This window comes from Girardinichthys multiradiatus, chromosome 15, assembly GCF_021462225.1.
Source record: "Girardinichthys multiradiatus isolate DD_20200921_A chromosome 15, DD_fGirMul_XY1, whole genome shotgun sequence".
Lineage (NCBI taxonomy): Eukaryota > Metazoa > Chordata > Actinopteri > Cyprinodontiformes > Goodeidae > Girardinichthys > Girardinichthys multiradiatus.
The window spans coordinates 36,230,327-36,255,448 of NC_061808.1; the positions used below are offsets into that span (position 1 = coordinate 36,230,327).

At 41.6% G+C, this 25,122-nt stretch overlaps 1 protein-coding gene across 3 annotated transcripts in view; it reads left to right on the forward strand.

Annotated features, from left to right (window-relative positions):
- The first annotated feature begins 2,102 nt into the window (after positions 1 to 2,102).
- Positions 2,103 to 25,122, forward strand: part of dse (dermatan sulfate epimerase) — a 39,285-nt gene continuing 16,265 nt past the window's right edge. The window contains exons 1-2 of one of the 3 annotated variants that reach the window (XM_047388045.1): positions 2,103 to 2,338; positions 11,329 to 11,794. In XM_047388045.1, coding sequence (XP_047244001.1) covers positions 11,373 to 11,794 — 422 coding nt within the window. In that variant the 5' untranslated portion in view covers positions 2,103 to 2,338; positions 11,329 to 11,372. Of the gene's footprint in view, positions 2,339 to 11,328; positions 11,795 to 25,122 lie in introns of those variants that run through there. The other 2 variants (XM_047388043.1, XM_047388044.1) reach the window with 2 other exon arrangements.

Consider the following 25,122-nt stretch of genomic DNA (forward strand, 5'->3'; position numbering starts at 1 on the left):
ACCTCCTTTATTTCCCGCTGATGAAAAAGACATTGGTGTAGCATCCGTTCAGCACCACATACACCGTTGTAAACGGATCTGGGGAAATGCAACCAGAGCTCTCCTTCGTACAGCAGACCAGAACAAGAAGTACGCTGACCGCAGACGGTGGCCTGCGCCAACGTACCATCCTGGCCAAAAGGTTTGGTTGTCCTCCCAAGACATTCCATTGAAGGCCATGTCCAAAAAACTGTCTACTCGTTTCATTGGCCCTTACACTATCGACTTCAGTCATCAGCCCCTCTGCTCTACGTCTGCGTCTGCCTTCCAGTTTACATATTCATCCTGTGTTTCATGTCTCACAAGTCAAACCTTTCGTTGCCAGCACTTCTTGCCTTCCGGCCGAACCCCCACCACCCACCCTGGACCAGTCGGAGCACCCTGTCTGGACGGTCCGACGGATCATAGACTCCCGTCGACGAGGTTGTGGATGGCAGTATCTCGTTGACTGGGAGGGGTATGGTCCAGAGGATCGTTCATGGGTGCCCCGGTCGTTTATCTGTGATCCATCATTGATCTCAGACTTTGTTTCTTCTCGTCCTTCCACATCTTCTGGACTGCAAGGGGGCGGTCGTTGGGGGGGGGGGGGGGGGGTAATGTCAGGATCTGTGCATTGTCTGTTTGTTTGGTGCTGTTACTGTGCTTAGCCCCTAGATGGCATGGAACCTGGAGGAGAGGTGACAGGTGTTCATCATTCCCTTGATCACCTGCTGAGGAGTATATTAGGAGGAGGTTGCCAGCAACTCACTGCCAGCGTGTTGTCCCTTAGTGGTACAGCTCCAGCCACATTACCTTGTCTTGTTCTTCCCTTGAACTTTTAGTAATTTGAATTGTGTTACCTTGCAGGATTACCAGAACCTGACCTTGCCTTTTCGTGTGGAACTCTGCCTGGATCAACAACTTCAGGAAAGAAGCTGTCCAGCTCCATGAGCAAAGACTCTAACCTCTCGTTACTTCATTGGACCACACCGGTTGGCAGCCTCCTGAATTCTTCGCTCCTTGGTTTACCATTCAAGATCCCTGTCCACCCTCCTCCTTCCACTGTACCTACTTCTGAAAACCGTGGACCATCTTATCATCCTGGCACACCATCTGTCCACAATCATCTGTCTCACGGGTAAACATCTATTTGGTCTCTCCGCTCCCCACCCTCTGGCGGATCATTCCATCAACCCAGTAAGGCTGAATTATCATTCTTTAGTTTTGACCCTGAGTATTCCCTGCTTACCATCCTGTTTATTTTTACAGTTGGTTTCCCGGTTCCAGTTTCCCTGCCCATGTCACTACCCTGTAAATAAACACTTTACCATAAAACTCTTGTCTCCTGAATTGCTTTCTGCATGTGGGTCAAATCCGATAAAAACAATATGACAGTTATAGCTGCAAACAGTTGGCTAAGGTATTAAACCTGATGGGTTCAGGGGTTGTCACTGAAGTCCATATCTGCTTAAAAACAGATGAGCGAATATTTTGGCAAGATACTGTAATTATTGTTTAGTATCATGGAAGTTCCCATGTTGCCACGAAATATAATGTGGAAATATATTGTGCACTAATCTGTGAAACTCGTGCAAAAACTTTCCCCAAGTAAAATCTTCCCCACTCCTAAGACTTTTTTTGACATGTTGCACATTTATTTTTTGTGTAATTACATGTTGTTTTCCATGTGATCTCATATCTCCACATGTGATTACACGACGAAAACGTGAATTTGTTTGTGTAAAAATGAATATTCTTGTATATTTTCTGGGGAAATTCGAATAAGATTCAAATATTTTTAAGCAAAGAGTTTTATAAAAAGAAAACAGTGTCGGAATACTATTTCTTGACATTATTGGTCCACTGCTCTGCCTCTATTCAGGCTGTAATAAGAAAAACAATAAACTGTCCAACACTAATATCAGGTAACGCAGATTATATGATAACATTATAAACACAGGTCGAGTTTACAGGTTAATTATTGTTGTTGAACAAGGTCTGGTTGTTTTGAGGAAATCTATTTGAGCTGAGATCTCTGTGGATGTCGCAGCGATCAGCTTGGGTTGTGCGTGTGTGCCGTGGGAGGAGGGCTCCAACTCTCCTCCATCAGGTCCTCTTTAAGACCCTGCTGCCCCTCCTCGTTCCCCAGTGTGAAGCTCCGACCCCACTTTCACATACTCTCCTTTTACTCCCTAACTTTGGTTCGTTTCCGTGCATCCAAATAAAAGCCGATCAAACCTATCGATGATCCAGCGGAGTCCCATCTGGGACGGCGGGGAAAAATGTCTCTGAGGTCGGGCTCTGGGATTTCTTCTGACAGGTAAACTAACCAAGTTTTCCTTCTCCTCTGCAGCCAGTCGGAGGCTCCTTATTTTCGACAGGAACAGGGTTGCCTGCGTGCGCCGATGCGGCTTATCAATACCATCAATATGTGATATTTATGCCTAATATCGGCCTCGGGCTTTTGATTTCTGAGTGAGTGGTTAGTTTTACAGTAAAAGGTCAGGGAGGAATGAAAGCGTGAGAGGCTCGGGGAGCCTGAAAAAGTAGGTGAAAGTTAAGAGAAAGTAAAGGTGGCGAGGGACGGCTTCATTGGGAACAAGCAGTTCTGGTTGTACCGGTCGGGTCCACAGTGGAACCGCTAAATAACGATGGCGGTTAGCGTGGTTTTATTGATTTAGTTCTAATCAGGGTCAGTAAAACATGGCTTTCCTTCACTGCCTCAAATGTGTCAGAAGTTCCACCGCTGAGTTCCAGCAGCTCACAGGAAGCTGCACAGATACATGAACATGGTCTCCAGCTTTCAGGGTTAGACGCTCGACGCCGTTACAGCGACATGTTCTTCTATTTGCTTTGCTTCTCGTTTTCCTTATTTCTCCGTAAAGCTAATTAAAAACCCTATATTTAACTCAATTAAAGACAAATACTACTACTAATAATAATATACTAATAATAATAATGACGTATAGGTCATGGTTTAAATCCTATATTTTATTGTGCACACTTTAAGTGAACTTTGGTTGGTTCTCCAGTCACTATGATTAAACTTCTGGTAGAAAATGATGGCATTCAGCTGTTATTTACACATGGAATCAATACTGTTGGTGAAAGTTTATTCAGATGATTTAAAGAAAAATCACAGCTGAATATTCGGGCGTTCTTGTAGTACATTCCTTTAAAAATAGTAATGACATTGTTGCAGTTATTGACATTTTGTTTCTTGTATTTTCTGTCTGCTCAGGTAGGAAAAATCTATTTATAGTCACTTCATGTTGAGTAGGAAAACCATGGAATTGATTCAGTCAGTCAGTCATTTTCTACCACTTATTCCATAGTGGGTCACGGGGGAGCTGGTGCCTATCTCCAGCAGTCTATGGGTGAGAGGCAGGGTACACCCTGGACAGATCGCCAGTCCATCGCAGGGCAACACACAAACAACCACGCACACACCTAAGGTCAATTTAGAGTGACCAATTAACCTAACAGGCATGTCTTTGGACTGTGGGAGGAAGCCAGAGTACCTGGTGAGAACCCACGCATGCACAAGGAGAACATGCAAACTCCATGCCATTTAGTATCAAAACAAATCATAGCTGAATATTCCAGCTTTTTAAAACACTCCTCTAAAGATGATAAGGTTGTCATGAATGGAACATTTTTGTCAGAAAATCTAATTTGCATTTCTGAAAACAAGCATTTGCACAAGTCCAATTCTACAGTGTTTAGGTAACAGAGAATGCTTGCTGACTTAAAAAAGCTGAAGCATTTAACTGGTTGACTGGAAACATTCAACAGCTGAGCTGTCAGCTGAAACAATGGAGTGGAATAAAAAACACCCTCCAGGTAAATCAGAACAGAATGCGGCAAAAGACATTGCTTGTTCCAAGTCAGCTGGGTCGAACATAAATAAAAATTAAGATTGCAGAAAAGAAACTTTAATGTGGACTAAAAAATATACTGGGTCACTAAACCTCAGCAATTTACTTAAAAAAGAAAATAGACAACCAAGAAATTAAACAGAAAATTGCATTTAACACCGTCATTAACAGGAAACAAGGTTCCAGTGGGCTAAAGGGAAGCAGCCATTGCTGTAGATGAATGGATGAAGGTGGGATTCAGTCAGTAATCCTGAATCCACATTAGAAAAGGAGATGACTGAATAAAGCCAGCTGCTAATTGGTCATCAGTTACAACAGTGTTATTTCAAGTCAGAACATGCAGCAGGTAAATAAAACATGTTTTTATTTTTTTATTGTGCTATTTATTAATGGCATCAAAGTAAGATAGCTAAGGGATCTAATGCTTTTTTCTGCTTCAGATTAGATGATAGGCCCAGATTGAGTATTTTAGCTCTTGGAAAATGAAAGAGAGCTTCAAAGATAAACCAGTTTAAAATGTTCTGAGTAAGAGCAGGGTAGCCATACCCATCACACAATAAATGGTTGGATTTGTTTCATGGCTTAATAATATATAACCATATTGGAAGTACATGGTCTTGTTGAAATTGTCCTTGTTGACATAGGTGTAGAGAAAATCTCCTTCCACTTATTGGACAGTTTAATATTAAGGCTGCACAATATCAGGAAAACATGTATTTAAAATACTATGTCTAATATCCTTTCAAATATAGCATCTATCAGTCCTTTGTGTTCTGATATTGCACACATGAAGGCACTTTTGCCAAAATACTATCAGCACATATCTGTCCCCACCAGGGAGGAACAGACCTTGGACTATTGTTACACCCCATTCTAAGACAGATAGAAACCCCTCCTGCCTTTGATAAAGCAGGCCACAGTGCCATTTTGCTGCTGCCTGCATACAAACAAAGGCTCAAACAGAAAAAACTGGTTCCCAGGGACATTTTGGGTGAGGCCCTACAGGACTGATTTGAAACAACCGTTGGGAACAGTTGCTAACAATTGGAAGATGTTTGCTGACTCAGCTGATGGAGACATTAATGAGTACGCAGACCCTGTCATAGGCTACATAGGGAAGAGCATTGAGGATGTTGTGTCAAAATCCTCCATTTGCAGTTACCCCAACCAGAAACCATGGGCTGGACCTGCAGTACATGCTAAACTTAAAGCACACACTGCTCTTTAAATCTGGAGCAGCCAAGTACAACCTCGGAAAGACTGTTAAGTTAAGACACCTGTCACAAGACCACACATGGATAGTGAGGATGCTACACTCTACATAGACTTGGCTAAAGTGAGATGGGCTTTCAAGAAAGTTAACCCTCATAAGGCAATCACCAGGTGATTACTATTATCTTTAACTTGTCACTGAGCTTGTCTATTGTGCCCACCACCCTCAAGACCTCAACTGTTGTCGCCATTCCTAAGATCCCTGCTGCAACCTCTCTTTATAACTTTCGGTCTATAGCACTTGCATCTGTCATCATGCAGTTCTTTGAGCAAATCATCAAGAACCACATCTGTGCCTACCTTCCTTACATCCTGGACCCTCTACAGTTTGCATATAGAACAAACAGGTCCACAGACGATTCCCTTCCTCTAGAAATACACACCTCCCTCAACCACCTGGAGAGGGGAAACATCTATGTGAGAATGCTCTTTATTGACTACAGCTCAGCATTCGATACCATAGTACCCTCCAAACTGGTCACCAAGCTCATTGACCTGGGCCTGGAAATCATCATCTGCTGCTGGATATTGGATTTCTTTACCAATAGACCAAATTGAGAATTGGCAGACATCTCCTCCACACTAGTTCTCAGCACCGGTGCACCTCAGAGCTGTGTTCTCAGTCCACTCCTCTACTCCCTCTTCACGTATGACTGTACAGACCCCTGCCTGCACTAAGGATCTCAGAGGAAGATGTAAATAGGCTCTTTCAGGGCCTGAAAACAAAAAGGGCTTCAGGTCCTGATAATGTCTTCCCATCATGCCTGATGGGAAGCCTGCACCGACCAGCTGGCACCCATCTTCACTGAGATATTCAACAAGTCACTGGAGCTGTGTGAAGTTCCCTCCTGCTTCAAACACTCCACCATCTTACTCAACCACCCACGGATGTACTCCAGAATCCTGTTTGTGGAATTCAGGTCGGCCCTCAACACTATCAACCCAGACATCCTCCACCAGAAGCTCATCCAGCTCAAAGTCCCGGCATCCACCTGTCAGTGGATCACCAGCTTTCTGAAGGACCAACAAAGGTGAGGCTGGGGAGCATCTCCTCTCGCACAAGAACCATCAGCATAGGTGCCCCACAGGGTTGTGTTCTTTCCCCACTCCTCTTCTCCGTCTACATAAATGACTACACCTCAGCGGACCTGTCTGTGAAACTCCTGAAGTTTGCAGATGACACCACTGTATTTGGACTAATCCAGTACAGTGATGAGTCTGCATGCAGATGTGGTGGATCGGCTGGTACACTGGTGTGGTCAGAACCACCTCGAACTCAACTCACTCAAGACTGAGGAGATGAGAATGGACCTTCAGAGAACATCGCCCCCACATACCCCACTCACCATCCTAAACAACACTGTGTCTGAGATGGTCCTCACTAGGAGACAATGTTCAGAAGGCCCAGAAGAGACTGTACTTCCTGAACCAACTCAAGAAGAACATCCTTTCATAGAACCTGGTGGTCATCTTTTACACTGCCATCATTCAGTCTGTCCTGTCTTCGTCCATCTCAGTGTGGCTCATTCACAAAACAGGACAGGACTGACCTTCTGTCTATCCAAGATTTATACAGGTCTATGGTCAGGAAAAGGGCAGCTAACCCCACACACCCTGCACACAACCCGTTTAGGCTTTTCACTGCAGGTTGGCGCTACAGAGCACTGTCTGCTAAAACCAGCCGCACAAAGATAGTTTCGTCCCCCAGGCTGTTTCTCTGATCAACACTTGACAGTCAGAGTTCCAGAACAACACTATGCATACTTGGACTGATCTCACATTATATGTTTGTGAATGTGTATATATGTACATTTAAAAAAGATATTCTTTATTTTTGAGAGCGCGTACCGAAGTGTACCAGAGTCAAATTCCTTGTTTGTCTGTACAAACTTGGCAATAAAGCTGATTTTGATTCTGATATTTTAACAATGCCGAGGTGGAGCAGGTCAGCATCTTCAAGTTCCTCAGCATTCACATCACTGAAGACTTATCCAGGACACTATATGCACACACTCTGGTCAAGAAAGCCTGAAGCAGACTCTATTTCCTGAGAAAGCTAAGGAAATTTGGTATGAACTCCAGCATCCTCCCCAACTTTTACAGGTGCATTATTGATAGCCTGCTGACGGGTTGTATCACGGTGTGGAACTCCACCAGTCAGAGCTGGAAAGCACTACAGAGGGTGGTGCCAACGGTAGAGGTAATCACTGGCAGCAGTCTCCCCCCTATCTACTGCATTTATCGTAGCTGGTGTCTGTATAAAGCATGCAGCATCATCAAGGACCACACTCACCCAACAAAAGGACTTTTCTGGCTGCTACCTTCTGGCAGGCGGTACAGGTGCCTGCCAGCACCAACAAAAAGACGGTTATTATCCACAAGCTGTTAGACTACTGAACTCTTGACAATAATACTGCACTTAGCCACATTTGTGGCAACTTATTAGTTATTGCTGCTGCACTATATGTACTTTTTTCTTTTGCACGCTATTAGTACTTCTTGGATTTTTCTGTAGCAAGTTGAACGGTTCTTAAGCATTTCATTGCATTGTGGACTTTGTTTTAACCTGAATATGACAAATAAACCAATAACAATAACATTGACTTTGCAATGATGACTGCGGTTCTTTGTGTCATGCTGCTCTATCTAATGTGTGACCAAGGTGTCACACAGTAAATAGTTTTAACTGCAATAACATGACATATATTTGCTTCCACACAACCAGGCTAGTATTAAAACCCGAGACAGATGGTTGCAGGTTTCTTTGTGTAGGTCCAGTAGGTATGGACCAGTTAGTGGTGTCACAGTTAACTGACGTTTTAAAAGGTAATGTTTTAGAACTGCTAAAATATGCCATCATGCTTGTCTAATGGTAAAGTCCATTTAATGACATGACAGGATGTACTGAAGTGACCAGAGTTTTCTCCAGCTGTATGGAGCATACAGCACTGGAGTGTTGCTGCACACTGCCACCCAGGTAGCTAAAAGAAGGCCAGTGGGGTTGTTTTATGCTTACAAAATGGACTTCTTTAGCTTTTTGGAAATATTTTTGGTTACAAAAGCCTCAAACTGTCACAGTGTGGAAGCTAAAGGAGCGCCACCTATCTCTCTTATTAGGGTTGCACAGTTTAAAATTACTGTTTGCAAGCTGTTGCAAACATGACTACTTAGATTATTCATTCATCTTCTGTACCGCTTACTCTATAGTGGGTCGCAGGGTAGTTGGTGCCTATCTCCAGCAGTCTATGGGCGAGAGGCAGGGTACACCCTGGACAGGTCGCCAGTCCACCGCAGGGCAACACAGAGGCATACAGGACAAACAACCATGCACACACTCATTTATACCTAAGGCCAATTTAGAGAGACCAGTTAACCTAACAGTCATGTTTTAGGACTGTGGGAGGAAGCCGGAGTACCTGGTGAGAACCCACGCATGCACAAGGAGAACATGCAAACTCCATGCAAAAAATAAAAACCCTCAAATTAAAAAATAAGCCTTAATTAAATTATTTAATTTAGGTTTTGTTGTTTGTATTTATACCTTGCTGAAATGAAATGGTGCTAGTTTTATTCTACACAGCGCCTAAGCTCATTGGGTGTGTTTAATTTGGCCCCTACTCTTGCATTTCTGGTGTTTTCGTACTTGACTTTTTCAGGTCTGAATCTTCTACTTTAGATGTGTGGACTTTGACTTGATGACTTGACTTGAGATTTGACTTGAGATTTGATGACTTGAGAATTGACTTAGTTATATTAGAAAATACTTTTGCCTCAGCTTTGGCTTGAGTACTCATGACTTTGTGATTTGACTTGGACTTGAGTATTTTTACTTGAAATGACTTGATAGTTTCAGAAAGGTCAAAAATTTACAATGCAAAATAATAATAGTAAAATTTTAATATTTGCTTTATTTGTTTCCTCACGTCATTGAGGTTTTCCTCGTCCTTCATGAAATCAGCTGATCAACTTGTCCAATCAGAGAGAATGTCACGAAGCAGTCCCTGAGTTAAAAGATTCAGATAATGTCATTCTGATACGAAAATTATAAGGTATCCAATGAAAAACGTGCTGTGTGTAAAACATGTGGTTTAAGGATTGCTGAGACACAAAGAACAGTAAGCCAAAGTTACATTACACTGAAAGCTAAACTCTCTTACCAATGAGCATCATTTCCTTTCTTTTTGTGTGTGTAACATTATTTCTGTTTCAGTTGTTCTGCGTATTCATTTTTAAGAGATTTAATCACAATCAATAGTTATCTGTGAGATTGCAGATTTCTTTCCAGTATTTTGTCCAACATAGTCAGGGAATTAGCCAGAAAGAGGAAATCAATCAATCAATCAATCAATCAATCACTTTATTTATATAGCCCTTTCCAAAGCAAAATAAAATGCCACCACATTAAGCGATGCCTGGATAAAAAAGTCTGGAGTCGTGATTTAAAAAGGCAGATGTCAGTAACTGAACAGAGGTGAAGATGAAGCTTATTCCAGAGTCAGGGTGAAGCCATAGAAAAGGCTGTTAAACAGAAGAAAGAAGACATTTATACAGCACATTTATAGAAAACATTTGTTTAGATGCTTTGTGACATTTAAACAAACACTTTTTTAGTTTTTGTTTTATGTACCTATGTTATGTTATTTTTATGTACCCTGTGTTTCAGGGATATGTCATTATGACTTGTTACTAACTTGAAATTTAAACCATAGGACTTGGACTAGACATGGGACTTGTTAGTCTTGACTTATGACTTGACTAGAGACTTGGGAAATATTAACTAGGTCCGACCTCTTCTCCTACAGGACATTTCATACTGACCATGAGCCAACTTTATACATGCCAGGGGTCTTTTCATACCTGCTTTGAGAAAAAGATTCAAAGTATTCTTTAATATTATACTCAAGGTATAATAAATGGAAATGTTGTGATATTGCTTCAGTAAATAATTTCTACTATCAGGATGTCAAGTAGAGTCATTTTGGTTTGATCAGGGGTCATCATCTGGGCCAGTTGGGATTGAAACCAAAATAAATGGGCATATAATACTTGTACAAAGTTTGCAAGTAGTAATATAAACATGAAATTTATAACATGTTAAATTTGAGCATTTTAATTATTATTTCTATCAATAATTTTGAAAGAAATTCCAGGACAACAAAAAATACACTCATATGCTGTGGTCTGAGTACTTGGTTCTGAAATGGTTTGTATACAGGTTACGAAATGGAAGTAGGAAGGGATGAAATGACAATGTGTGGGGGGTTTACTGGGAGCCCTCTGCAACTGATTATATAACAACCTAGTTTTTTTCCTGCCCACAAATTGGTTGAACACATGTTTTACACATTTATTTTGAACAGAGTGACAAAACCTAAGGTATACCTTCAAACTGGGGAATCATTTTTCAATACACTTCTTTTTGACTCTAATCTCAGATCACATTTTAGCTTTTTACTTAAATGTTTACTCCTTCGCATTTTGAAGAAACCTTTGTTTTTCATTTACTGTCCAGGCCTGCAAATTACTCATAGTGGTATTTCCTGTATACCCAAGACAGCTGTCTTTTCTTTCTGTCTTTTTAATAAAACTCTAGAAGGATAAACTATGTTGTTCGTAATTGTTATAAAGTGATCTAATTTGAGATGTTTCAAATCACTTTAGCTGAAGGCGATTACCCTCCCAGTCATGTTTCAGTGTGATAAATTAGTCCAGAGTCTTCCAGCCTCGTGTTCACCACACAGGAATGTAACCCCTTCAGGGGTCAAATGTCAAATTAGCTTGTGGAGAAATACCAGTTTTACGTGTCATCCTGTGTTAAAACTCGATGTGTACCGCTAGTTGCACCTGATTACTGTCTAAAAATCCTTTGGATCACAACTGAACTCTTTTCCACTGAGCTTGGGCCAAAACTTAAAAGAAGTCATAGAATTTATTGCCCAGTTCAGAGCAGAACTTTTGGACCATGTTGTGTCCCTCTGTGAAGTGCTGGAGTTTTGTTTAACACTTTTAAGCCATTTATAACATTGCTCAGTAATGGCAGATATGAATATGGAAAGCCTGCATCATCAGGCCTACAGCTGGATTTCATTATTCAAGGAATGCAGGGCTTTTGTACCAAAATGCTGGCTGGCTTTCCCTAATCCTCTTTTCTCCCTCTCAGCTGAGCTCCTTCGGCAATGCAACAGTCCCTTCTCTGATGAGACGATGAGAACTCACACCCGTGGGGCCCCCACAGTCTTCTTCATAAGTCTGCTGTGGCCCCTGCTCGCTCCAGTGCCCGCAGCCGAAGTGGACCCCACTGGGGGCATTCCTTTCATGGGAGGCAACTATGATGGTCATCCCATGCTATACTTCGGCCGCGGGGATGTGGAGGAGCTGCAGTACACCGCGGCAGGGTCTCATCGGGAGATGGCCAGGAGGATCCGGGAGGCTGGAGAAGCTATGCTGGAGCACCCTGAGGAGTACCTGCCCCCCTGGAGCCCTGCTGAGTTTAGTGCCCGCTGGAACGAGATCTATGGAAACAATCTGGGTGTGCTGTCTATGTTCTGCCTGCTGTACCCGCACAGGGCCGGGGCCCTCGACCTGGCCAAGGACTACATGGAGAGGATGGCGGCTCAGCCTAGTTGGTAGATTTTCTGTTTTAATTCACTTGCCACAATGAGATGTGACCTGATGTGTAAAGGCCACTCTCTTGGCCACCTCTGTGTATTTGCCCATTAATTCAATAATAACTAGATACAGCCTCTTAGCATCACAGACTGAAGCCACTTCTGGTTCATAAAGGACATTCCTCCCAGTTGGCACATGTGCAAAGGCAAACTTGTCCAAGTTGTCTTCAGGTTCATGACTAACCCTGCTATAAAATAATGTAAAACTTACCACTTATCACTATAGCTTGTGTTTAGGTACAGGGTTAAGGTTATAGGGTGCCGGCCAGGGTGGGTATAAAGTTTAGGACTTTAGATGTTAAGTTTAGATTTTAAGATTTTTTGGTCAGATAAAGCTGTAGTTCAGGAAATATGTTGAGCAGCTGTTTGCTGCAGTATCCCCTCCCCCACTCCCTCAGGGAGAGGAAATTAAATGTTCAGATTTGAACTGAATAGTTAAGTCTGAGTCTCAGGGTTCAGTTGAACAGAACAGTTCTTGCGCAGCAAAAAAAACAGTCACATGACAGCTTGATTAATAAATAGCCTATGCAGGCCACCAAAGATTTGTCTTAGAATGTGTTTCAGTGATGGCTTGGTTTACTTTTTACAAGAAAGACTACTTCCTAATTAATGTTGGGACAAGCCATCCCTTTAATACTTGATGTTGAGGTTTGAGTCAGAAATATTACTGTCAGAGTAGTTGAATACAACTGCTACCCATATATTTAAGCATTTTTAAACCTCATGTCTAAGAACAAGTTAGCAGTAGAGCGGTATTACTCAATATTTTCTTCTTAAAGGGGACAAATGAAAAAAATCAGCATTTACTGTACTTAAGAGTGAGAACTTGGGTGTTTGAGAAACAGACTTGTTACTTAGTTTAAGCCCCTTTGAAAGGATAATTGTCACTCAGTAAGCACTTATGTCTGCAGGTGAAGGCTTTAATTTTGTATTTTGGTGTCAGAGTATTCTAACTACTCATTTTTATCATTTTGGTCCTTTTTGAACTTTAACTTTCATTTAAAAGCAGATTTATTTCAGCAATTTCATTTTGATTTGCTGTTATTGGTAATTTCTATCAAAAGCTTTTTTACAATGGACTATATTACATTTCAGTGCTTATCACAATATGTTTTTTTTTTTAAATCTAAAATCAAGCTTATCCTAAACACAGACTTGATAATCTGATAATATTTACAGAATATTTCTAGAATTTCTGTATTTTATGTTCTCAGGCTATTTACAATGATTACTGCAGGTTGAACACCAATAGAAACAATGTGCAATCAAGAAGATGTGATGTGACTAACTGCTGTGTGACATGAACAGAGATGTTTTGGCATGGTTTGTTGTTTGTGCTGTTTGATTCTGAAGAAGGTATTAGATTTATTCAACCACCTTTAACCACATGGGAGGAGTAGTCTCTCTATGCCTTCCTGAACCCACTGCAAATAGCTTTGAAGACTTTTTTATTTATTTAACGTGTCCCGTCCTGCAGAGTAACACTCAGAATTGTTGTCTGATGCCAAGAAGAAGCCCTACAGATTTACTTTCACAAGTGGAGCATTACGGCTAATGCTATAATGCTCCGCTTGATATATATATGCAAAAGTTTTAGACAGATGTGAAAAAATGCTGTAAACACAAATGCTTTCAAAACTGGAAATGTTAATCATTTATTTTCATCAATCAACAAATGCAGTGAATGAACAAAAGAAAAATCTAAATCAAATCAATATTTGGTGTGACCACCCTTTGCCTTCAAAACAGCATCAGTTCTTCTAGGGACACTTGCACACAGTTTTTGAAGGAACTCGGCTGGTAGGTTGTTCTAAACATCTTGGAGAACTAACAACAGATCTTCTGTGAATGTAGAGTTTCTCACATCCTTCTGTCTCTTCATGTAATCCCAGACACAATCCATGATGTTGAGATCAGGGCTCTGTGGGGCCATACCATCACTTCCAGTAATTCTTGTTCTTCTTTATGCTGAAGATAGTTCTTAATGACTTTGGCTGTATGTTTGGGTTTGCTCACTTAGCATTTTGTAAATTGATAAAAATAAAAAATCCTTTATATTTCTGAAAGAATTGTTTGTTTACAGCATTTTTCACACCTGCCTAAAACTTTTACGTATATATATGCAGTACAGACCAAAGGTTTGGACACACCTTCTCATTCAAAGAGTTTTCTTTATTTTCATGACAATGAATATTGTAGCTTCACACTGAAGGCATCAAAACTATGAATTAACACATGTGGAATTATATACTGAACAAAAAAAGTGTGAAACAACTGAAAATATGTCTTATATTCTAGGTTCTTCAAAGTAGCCACCTTTTGCTTTGATTACTGCTCCGCACACTCTTGTCATTCTGTTGATGAGCTTCAAGAGGTCGTCACCTGAAATGGTTTTCCAACAGTCTTGAAGGAGTTCCCAGAGATGCTTAGCACTTGTTGGTCCTTTTGCCTTCACTCTCCGGTCCAGCTCACCCCAAACCATCTCGATTGGGTTCAGGTCCGGTGACTGTGGAGGCCAGGTCATCTGGCGCAGCACCCCATCACTCTCCTTCTTGGTCAAATAGCCCTTACACAGCCTGGAGGTGTGTTTGGGGTCATTGTCTTGTTGAAAAATAAATGATGGTCCAACTAAACGCAAATCGGATGTAATAGCATGCCGGTGCAAGATGCTGTGGTAGCCATGCTGGTTCAGTTTTGGATAACCAGCAAAGCACCCCCACACCATCACACCTCCTCCTCCATGCTTCACGGTGGGAACCAGGCATGTAGAGTCCATCCGTTCACCTCTTCTGCACCGCACAAAGACATGGTGGTTGGAACCAAAGATCTCAAACTTGGACTCATCAGCCCAACGCACAGATTTCCACTGGTCTAATGTCCATTCCTTGTGTTCTTTAGCCCAAACAAGTCTCTTCTGCTTGTTGCCTGTCCCCAGCATTGGTTTCCTTGCAGCTATTTTACCATGAAGGCCTGATTCACACAGTCTCCTCTTAACAGTTGTTCTAGAGATGTGTCTGCTGCTAGAACTCTGTGTGGCATTGACCTGTTCTCTAATCTGAGCTGCTGTTAACTTGCGATTTCTGAGGCTGGTGACTCGGATGAACGTATTGTCCGCAACAGAGGTGACTCTTGGTCTTCCTTTCCTGGGGCGGTCTTCATGTGAGCCAGTTTCTTTGTAGCGCTTGATGGTTTTTGCGACTGCACTTGGGGACACTTTCAAAGTTTTCCCAATTGTTCAGACTGACTGACCTTTATTTCATAAAGTAATGAAGGCCACTCGTTTTTCTTTACTTAGCTGCTTTTTTCTTGCCATAATACAAATTCTAACAGTCTATTCAGTAAGACTATCAGCTGTGTACTGTATCCAGCTCCTCCACAACACAACTGATGGTCCCAACCCCATTTATAAGGCTTGAAATCCCACTTATTAAACCTGACAGGGCACACCTGTGAAGTGAAAACCATTTCAGGTGACTACTTCTTGAAGCTCATCAACAGAATGCCAAGAGTGTGCGGAGCAGTAATCGAAGCAAAAGGTGGCTTCTGTGAAGAACCTAGAATATGACATATTTTCATTGTCCAAACTATTGGTCTGTACTGTATATATATATATATATATATATACATATATATATATATATATAGTCAGTCAGTCAGTCAGTCATTTTCTACCGCTTATTCCATAGTGGGTCACGGGGAGCTGGTGCCTATCTCCAGCAGTCAATGGGCGAGAGGCGGGGTACACCCTGGACAGGTCGCCAGTCCATCACAGATATATATATATATATAAACCATATAAAGTAAAGTATATATATATATATAAACTTTATTATTTGTAACTTTATTTATTGCAATGGACACAGAGATGGAAATGAAAAGGAAAAAGAGAAGTAACAAAGAGAGATAGGTCGGGAAAAAGGAAAAAGGGAGAGAGAGAGAGAAAGAAGGGGGAAGAGAATACAATATAACACCCTAGAAGAAATTTCTTTTACACGCATATATAACAACAGCAATGTTACCGAAATGTGCACGGTAGTAATGAATGCAAGGTGTATTTACTGATAACTGCAGCTCAATATAGAACATCTGTATAACTGTTAACACCTGAATCACAACCACCTGTGTGTGTAACTGTGAGTGTGCTTGTGTATATAACGTTTCTCCATAAAAATATGCAATGGTGAGTGTGAGGAGCTACAGACCTGCCCCCCTGGAACGGGGACACGGAGGAGATCTGAGCCACACACATCAAAAGGCCGGGTACCCGGGAGGACCACCGCTGGGACTACTGCAACCCAGAGCCCACCTACCTTCACAGCATGCCATACAGTCGAGAAGAAACCACAGTAAAGAGCACCCAGAGCAAAAGTTGTGCACAAAGCTCGTACTGCGCAAATGCGCCCCCACCAGCCTCCCAAAAATAAGCCCCTCCATGCACCCCCGCGAAAATAAGACCCAATGTATTCAAACCCAAGAACTCATGCCACCCATACACCAGCCTGAAGCAACCCCACACCAAAGCCCACAAAAGGCAGAGAGCCCACAGAGCCAAAGCCAAAAACCACCAAGAAGCCGAGACCGCTCCACCCCGAGAACAACTTTGGCCAAACCATGCAGACCCCCTCTGACCACTCCTCCAAACTGTCAGGTACTGGAACCAAAACAAGGAACCAGAATTTGAACCAGAAGCGCACAGACCCAAACAAAGGACAACCCACCAACCCACCAAAGGACAACAACCCATCCCAGCATTTGAACAACTCCCAGAACACATAAGACATTGGACACCCAGGTTGACTTCGCCTCACTCCCTCCCACAGACCCTTCGCGCTGCCAGCAGAATGCACTCCTTGAAGGAGAGAGCACCTGCAATGAGATGGTACCTACCCGCCCCTAAGCGGGTAGGTACCACCGCCCCTAAGCCCAACAATGCACGAAAGCCCCCGGCACCAAACCCCCAGCGACCCTAACCCAGATGCCCCAAACCCAGAAACCCCCCCGTATCAGCAACAACAGCCCACAGGAAGAAACCAAAGATCCCCCACTACGTGATGGAGCTGATTAAAGGAACCCAGAGATTGAATTGATGTGTAGGTAGAGGGTATGTCCAGACTTAAGTAATCCAACAAAAGGTCTGTATACAGGTTAATACTAAAACATTTTTATTTTTCCAATTCATGAGGATAGTTTTCTTAGCGATACATAAGGCAGTGAAAACCATGTAAACTGAAATTGTCTCCATGGTGACATCATCTAAATTGTTCAACAAGCAAACTGAGGGGGAAGGTGAAATATTACATCGCAGACACTTTGATAAGGCTTCACATATCAGGCGCCAGAACCTCTAAACAGGTGTATATAACCATAGTGCGTGGATGTAATTGCCAGGTATATTGCCTGCGCAGTGTAAGCAAGTATTAAACGGTGCAAAACCCATCCTGAACATCTGTTGACCTGTATAATATACTCTATGAAGGATTTTATATTGTATTAATTGTAAACTGGGGTTACCAGTCATTTTAAAAGTTCTTAAACATATTTGAGACCAGAATGTTTGGTCAAAGTTGACTGATAAATCTGCCTCCCATTTCGTAATAGGAGGGGATATTGATTCATCTATTTGAGAAAGTGTCCTGTGTATTTTATACAGTAATGGGGGTGAGATTAAGGAACTTTAATACACTTGATGGCATATGTAACCCAACGTTATTGAGCTTAAATAGTTATTTCATCATAGATTTAATTGGTTGATATTTTACAATGTATTCTTGTCCTTCTCTTGTTGTATAGTTAATCTGTTAAATGGGATAAACTCAATTGCTTCAAATATATGTTCCAGGTATTCAATTCCTTTACTCCTCCAATCTGTATAGTTTATCATATTATTTTTTTGCAGGATGTCAGGGTTGTTCCAGATGGGTGTGTGTCTGCATGGGATTAGTGAAGACCCTGTAATTTTTAGATACTCCCACAATGCTGTCAGAGAGGATCTGATATTGAGGCTTTTAAAGCATACATGTTGTTTTATATTTGAGCTATTTATATTGAGATATTTGAGCTGAAATCTTAATATTGCATATTGTCTGTTCTACGTCTAGCCAGGGTTCATCTAGCGGACTGTGTTTAAACCATTTTGATATGTATTGTAGCCTATTGGCTAAAAAGTAATGGTGAAAGCTAGGCAGATTTAGTTCTCCTTTATCTTTGGTCCTTTGTAGCATTTGTCTTTCCAAAGAAATTTACTGATGGAGGAGTCCAGAGATTCAAACCAGTCAGATGACGATTTGTTTGGATCATTGAGAATAAGTAATTGATTTTTGGCAAGACCATAATTTTTATTGAAGCAACCCGGCCCATGAGTGATATGGGTAGAGATTTCCATCTAGCAAGATCATCTTCCACTTTAAAAAAACAAAAGCAGGACATGGTTCAGGTTTGTTAAATCTGCCAATCTAGGAGAAACATTAATACCCAAATATATAATATTCCCTGAAGACTAGCTTTTATAAGAGGATCTAGTGCTGACTGTCATGATCCACAGGTGTTTGTGTTTTGATCATTTCCTTGCTGTACATTATGTTCTTAAAGGTCATTTAAATATCATGAAAACTTAAAATTTACTTTATTTCACAAAATCAACACCACCTGCTATTTCCTGCCTGCGAAGCTGCTACAGTTGTTCGTAGAGAGAGGCGAAAGAATTCCACATCCTCGGTTCCTGCTCTGTTCCGTTCCGACCGACGGAGCAACTCCGTTATGTTAATTAATGAGAACGGTTCCACATTCTCCGTGACTACTCCTGTTGGGTTGATATGTCTGATAAAGTGTGCTGTACAAAGCTTCTATGTACTTTTATCACTCACGTGTCTGGTCTCACAACACCTAAAAGCAGAATCTCTGTTCCTGTTTCCACTCCTCAACTGAACTTCCTGTTTCCACTCCTCAACTGAACTTCCTGTTTCCCCTCCTCAACTGAACCCTATACAGGTCCTTCTCAAAATATTAGCATATTGTGATAAAGTTCATTATTTTCCATAATGTCATGATGATAACATTCACATATTTGAGATTCATTGCACACTAACTGAAATATTTCAGGTCTTTTATTGTCTTAATACGGATGATTTTGGCATACAGCTCATGAAAACCCAAAATTCCTATCTCACAAAATTAGCATATTTCATCCGACCAATAAAAGAAAAGTGTTTTTAATACAAAAAACGTCAACCTTCAAATAATCATGTACAGTTATGCACTCAATACTTGGTCGGGAATCCTTTGCAGAAATGACTGCTTCAATGCGGCGTGGCATGGAGGCAATCAGCCTGTGGCACTGCTGAGGTCTTATGGAGGCCCAGGATGCTTCGATAGCGGCCTTTAGCTCATCCAGAGTGTTGGGTCTTGAGTCTCTCAACGTTCTCTTCACAATATCCCACAGATTCTCTATGGGGTTCAGGTCAGGAGAGTTGTCAGGCTAATTGAGCACAGTGATACCATGGTCAGTAAACCATTTACCAGTGGTTTTGGCACTGTGAGCAGGTGCCAGGTCGTGCTGAAAAATGAAATCTTCATCTCCATAAAGCTTTTCAGCAGATGGAAGCATGAAGTGCTCCAAAATCTCCTGATAGCTAGCTGCATTGCATTGACCCTGCCCTTGATAAAACACAGTGGACCAACACCAGCAGCTGACACGGCACCCCAGACCATCACTGACTGTGGGTACTTGACAATGGACTTCTGGCATTTTGGCATTTCCTTCTCCCCAGTCTTCCTCCAGACTCTGGCACCTTGATTTCCGAATGACATGCAGAATTTGCTTTCATCTGAAAAAAGTACTTTGGACCACTGAGCAACAGTCCAGTGCTGCTTCTCTGTAGCCCAGGTCAGGCGCTTCTGCTGCTGTTTCTGGTTCAAAAGTGGCTTGACCTGGGGAATGCGGCACCTGTAGCCCATTTCCTGCACACACCTGTGCACGGTGGCTATGGATGTTTCTACTCCAGACTCAGTCCACTGCTTCCGCAGGTCCCCCAAGGTCTGGAATCGGCCATTCTCCACAATCTTCCTCAGCGTCCGGTCACCTCTTCTTGTTGTGCAGCGTTTTCTGCCACACTTTTTCCTTCCCACAGACTTCCCACTGAGGTGCCTTGATACAGCACTCTGGGAACAGCCTATTCGTTCAGAAATGTCTTTCTGTGTCTTACCCTCTTGCTTGGGGGTGTCAATAGTGGCCTTCTGGACAGCAGTCAGGTCGGCAGTCTTACCCATGATTGGAGTTTTGAGTGATGAACCAGGCTGGGAGTTTTAAAGGCCTCAGGAATCTTTTGCAGGTGTTTAGAGTTAACTCGTTGATTCAGATGATTAGGTTCATAGCTCGTTTAGAGACCCTTTTAATGATATGCTAATTTTGTGAGATAGGAATTTTGGGTTTTCATGAGCTGTATGCCAAAATCATCCGTATTAAGACAATAAATCACCTGAAATATTTCAGTTAGTGTGCAATGAATCTAAAATATATGAATGTAAAATTTTCAGCATGACATTATGGAAAATAATGAACTTTATCACAATATGCTAATATTTTGAGAAGGACCTGTAGATGTCATATACACCCACTATGTAACCTGATCTGTTGTTAATCATGCTGTATAAATAAACCCTGTCGAGGGACCGCACCTTGTAACTGGTGTAGTTACCCTCGCAGCGAGTATACTCGAGTCTCTGTCTCAATCGTTGGTCAATCGTTGGTCAGAGCTGATCACTCTTTCCAACCTAACAACTCCAAACGTCACTGTCGATAGACCCTCTCCCCGTCGTTCTCTGTCAAATTACGGAACAACTCCAATTTTCTGTTCCATTCTGGTCCATCTTGCTCCGGCCGGGTCAACCAATGCTCCTCTCACGCATGCTTTCTTCAGGCTCCAAGGAACTTGGAATGGACATATGTTGCATAGAAAGGCAAAGAAAGCAGGAGATCCGGCGAGCCAGGAATAAGTACTTTCTAGAAATAACTAGGAAAAACACAGAGATGAAGTTTACATGAGGGCCTGACTAAACCAACAGAGTTGATTATCAGGCAAAGAGGAGTCCTCTTGCTGCTCCATAAATCCCCAGTCACTGAGGCGGACTGCAGACAGGAGTGCCATCAGCAGCAGGCCAGCCATGCCCTCAACAAGAGACTCACAGAAGCACTCACACACCAGGATCATGACATTCATCACAATTATGTATTGTCAGTTAGAAACATTTGCAAAATTTTGTATATCCATCTGTCTATTATTTGTAAATAAATACCCTAATATATAAATAAGAACAATCTGGTACCAAGGCTACCAGAAAAAAAGCAGAGCACCAAAGCTCAATTACCAGAGAATCGGTGCATTATTTAGAGAGCTTCAAAAAGGCAAGAAAAGAGAAAGGAAAAGAAATGCAAAAAGAAAAGCAATAGGTTACAAAAAGTCCAAAGATGATTCGACAAAAACATGATAGTTGCATCTTTCTAACTAAACTAAAAACTTTTTAGCCAACAGAGAACATTTGACACAACTCAACATTAGCCTAAGACACCATCCTTATAATGAAGCATGGTAGAAGTAGTATCATGATGTGTTTCATCAATAATTTAATGTCAAAGATCTTCCATAAGGAATAAATGATTAGTGGTCCTCATCGAAGGAAAACCTGTTCCTATCTTAAAAAAACTGATTTTCTACTAAGGCTGCCCTTTCAGAATGATACTGACCCCAAACAAACATCGGACGCAACACCTGAATATCCAGGATTTGGTTGGATCAGCTGACTTAAAAACTTCTAAATTTCTCAATAATTCATGGTATTGGTTTAAAAAAAAGTCTGTGCATTAATGTTAGACAAAAAAGACTGAAAGAAAAGAAGTTTAATGATTAATTTTTGCCCTGCGATGGACTGGCGACCTGTCCAGGGTGTACCCTGCCTCTCGCCCGTAGATTGCTGGAGACAGGTACCAGCTTCCCCGTGACCCACTATGGAATAAGGAGTAGAAAATTACTGACTGTCTTATTAATGTTTGAAAAAGTGTTTAACTGATTTCTTGGTGCTGTTGCCTGGCAGCAAGTAGGTCCTCGGTTCAACTCCTGACTGGGGGTCTTTCTGTATGGAGTTTGCATGGGTGGGTTTTCTTTGGGTACTCTGGCTTCCTCCCATAGTCCAATAAGAGTCAGGTTAATTGGTCTCTCTCAATTGCCCATAGATGTGTGCATGGTTGTTTGTCCTGTGTGTCTCTGTGTTGCCCCGCGATGGACTGGTGACCTGTCCAGGCTGTACTCGACTCTCGCCGGTAGACAGCTGGAGATATGCACCACCTCCCCCGCGAACCACTATGGAAGAAGCAAGTATAGAAAATAGATGGATGGAGTTCTTGGTTGTTTGTCTTTTCCAGGTGTTTCTGCATGTAATGAGTGTTGGTCAGGAGGATGCAGGAGGCAGGGGAATAATGCCCATAATCAGTGTTACTTGCAAGTCTGAATGTTTTCAACTATATTTTTCTAGAACCATCAAAGCAGTTATGAAAATGCTGTGTAATAACTGACTCTGTGTCAGGATGCCTTCAATGGACAGTCAGTATTTTTCAGCATTGTTACAGGACTCTCAGCTGAACAGCCTGTAGACATTAGATCATTAAAATTTGGTGTTTCTTGTTGAGTGTTGCGCTGTTGGAGAGAAAAAAGGAGGAACTGGTTTGGTGTCTAGCCAGGTCTCGCTCCCAGTCTGAATGTTTTGCTGTCGACACTACTTTTCCCTTAACTTGAACTCACCAGCACAGATGTGAAACATGCCTGTTTCTCCAGTTTCTAAAAGGGACAGACCCTTGAGTTTAGAACTGAACCAAAAATGAGTTAAACTCTTAACACAGATTATCCAGATGGAAGAGAAGTTTATCTCCAACATGAACTGCTGTGTTCTCCTTAAAGAGAAGCACCAAAGGGATTTCTCAACAGCTCAGCCTTTGTTTTTTGTTGTCGTTTTGGGCCAGTGGGGTTCAGACAGAGTCAAATTAGTGAAATTTCTATGCCACTTTGCATTGTATCAGTGCAGAAAAGAAAAACCACTGAGCATGTGTTTTCACATCTTAAGAGCACACTGTGTATTTCCCCTTGGCCGCACTTTATTATGGTCACTAAACCTCTTAGGGCGGCGCTAGGATCCGCCAGCTGTGGTATTCATGACCTCCAATTATGTCTGCAGTTGCTTCAAGAACCATATTTTATTGGAAAGCTTCTATTCTGGGACAGATTGGTTCGTGTTTCTCTCGCTCATTTTGAAACGGTCAAAGCAAACATACAAGGAGTGAGGTTTTGTGTGCTTTCATACAGTTTGATTTACAGTTCAGCAGTGACTCAACAGGCCTGTGTGTTTGTTTTTACCAAGAGGACAAACTGAGACATTTCCAATAAATCTCAGCTGTCACACATTTTCTTAAAACTCCATCTTCCCTCTTCATTAACACTTCAAAGTTACTGACGGTTGTAATAAACTCAGTAGAGTATATAGTTATGACCAGAAATGTTGGCAATGACAAAAATGTTTAGTTTTTTTATTTAGCCTATATGTTTGTATGTTTTACTGTAGAACAATGAAGAGATTTTGTTGGTCTCACGTGTGTACATCAAATGTGTTAAGTTTCAGTATTTACATTGTTGACCCTTCTCTGTCATACTGTCTGTGATTCTTTCTGACATGCTGTATATACCTCTGGTCCAAATCCTCGATGATGGAGGCCCATCCTGATCCTCTTAGTGCTTGGATTTGATCAAAGTTTCTGGGCTTCTATATCTTCACCTGCTTTTTAAGAGCTGACCACAATGTCCTTGGGTCCTTGGGTCCAAAATTTCACTGTTCTGGTCTTCGAGACAATTTATTGTAACTTTTTTTATGGCACAGTGCTCTGAAGAATCCACAGATCATCACAAAATTGTTCCAGAATTGCTGGAATAAGAGGTTCTCAGTTTTGACCTTATTCTTGGACAGAATTGTGAGTCTTCACTATTGACACGAGAGGACATTCATGATTGTTGTCATCTTTTCTTCTCCACACAAATGCAATGCAAATGTCCTAAAGAATCAGCAGAATAATTCTGAAAAAATAACTTTCCACTGATCTGAAAATGGATAAGAAAAATCATTTTTGATACCGAAATGTGTGTCTACTACTTACATGGTCTGTGCTCCTTTTACTTGAGTTACTGCATCAATGGAGCGCGGCATGGACCTAATGAGCCTGTGGACCTACCAAGGTATTCAGGAAGCCCAGGTTTCTTAAAACCAGTCTTCAGCTTGTCTGCGTTGTTATCTCTGGTGTCCTTCATTTTCCTCTTGATAATAGAATCTTTATGGGGTTTGCTGGTTAATCAAGCCCATTGGTACCATGGTCATGGTCGGTGGGAGTCAAGTTCTGCTGGAAAATGAAATAATCTCCATGAAGCTTGTCTGCAGAAGGAAGCATGAGGGGCTGTAAGAGTTCCTGATAGACAGCTGTACTGACTTTGGACTTGTTAAAAGTCAGTGGACCAACACCAGCAGATGACATGGCACCCCAAATCATTACTAAATTTCACACTTTAAGCAACCTGGATTCTGTGCCTCTTCACTTTTCCTCTGTATTCCTGGACATTGATTTGCACATACAACAAATTATTTATTTTGATCTGAGAGGAGGACATTGGACCAGCGAGCTATGGTTCAATCCTTTTCTCCTTTGCCCAGATAAGATGCTGCAGACATTGTTTCTGGTTCAGAACGGAATAGAAACAGTGAGATATGTCTTGAATACATCTGTGTGGTGGTTCCTTAAGGTCTGATACCAGCTGAGGTCCTCTGCTTGCGAATCTCCTCTGAAACCCCTAAATGGCCTTCACTCTGTGAACAGCTGGCTTCTGTAGCAATGACCTTTCGTAGCTTGCCCTCCTTGTGGAGGGGGTCAGTTGACTGACTGCTTTACCCCTTGTCCGTTCAGCATGATTATACCATAACATTTCTTTGTTAAAAATGTTTGTTTTTATTTTTGTCTTATGTAATATTTAATATTTTTCAAATGTCTTGATGTCTTATAATTCACAGGAATAATAAGACAGGAATAAACACATTAAATATGTCAATCTGAGTGTAAAAACAAATCTACAACTTTCACTCTTTAAATTGAATTACTGAAATAAATAAAGCTTTATTTAGAAGCACCAGTGTCTGACTCCTTTTGATAGTTTTCACAGACCAGAAGCCAGAGATAAAAATAGTGCCTATAAAAGAAATAAGTC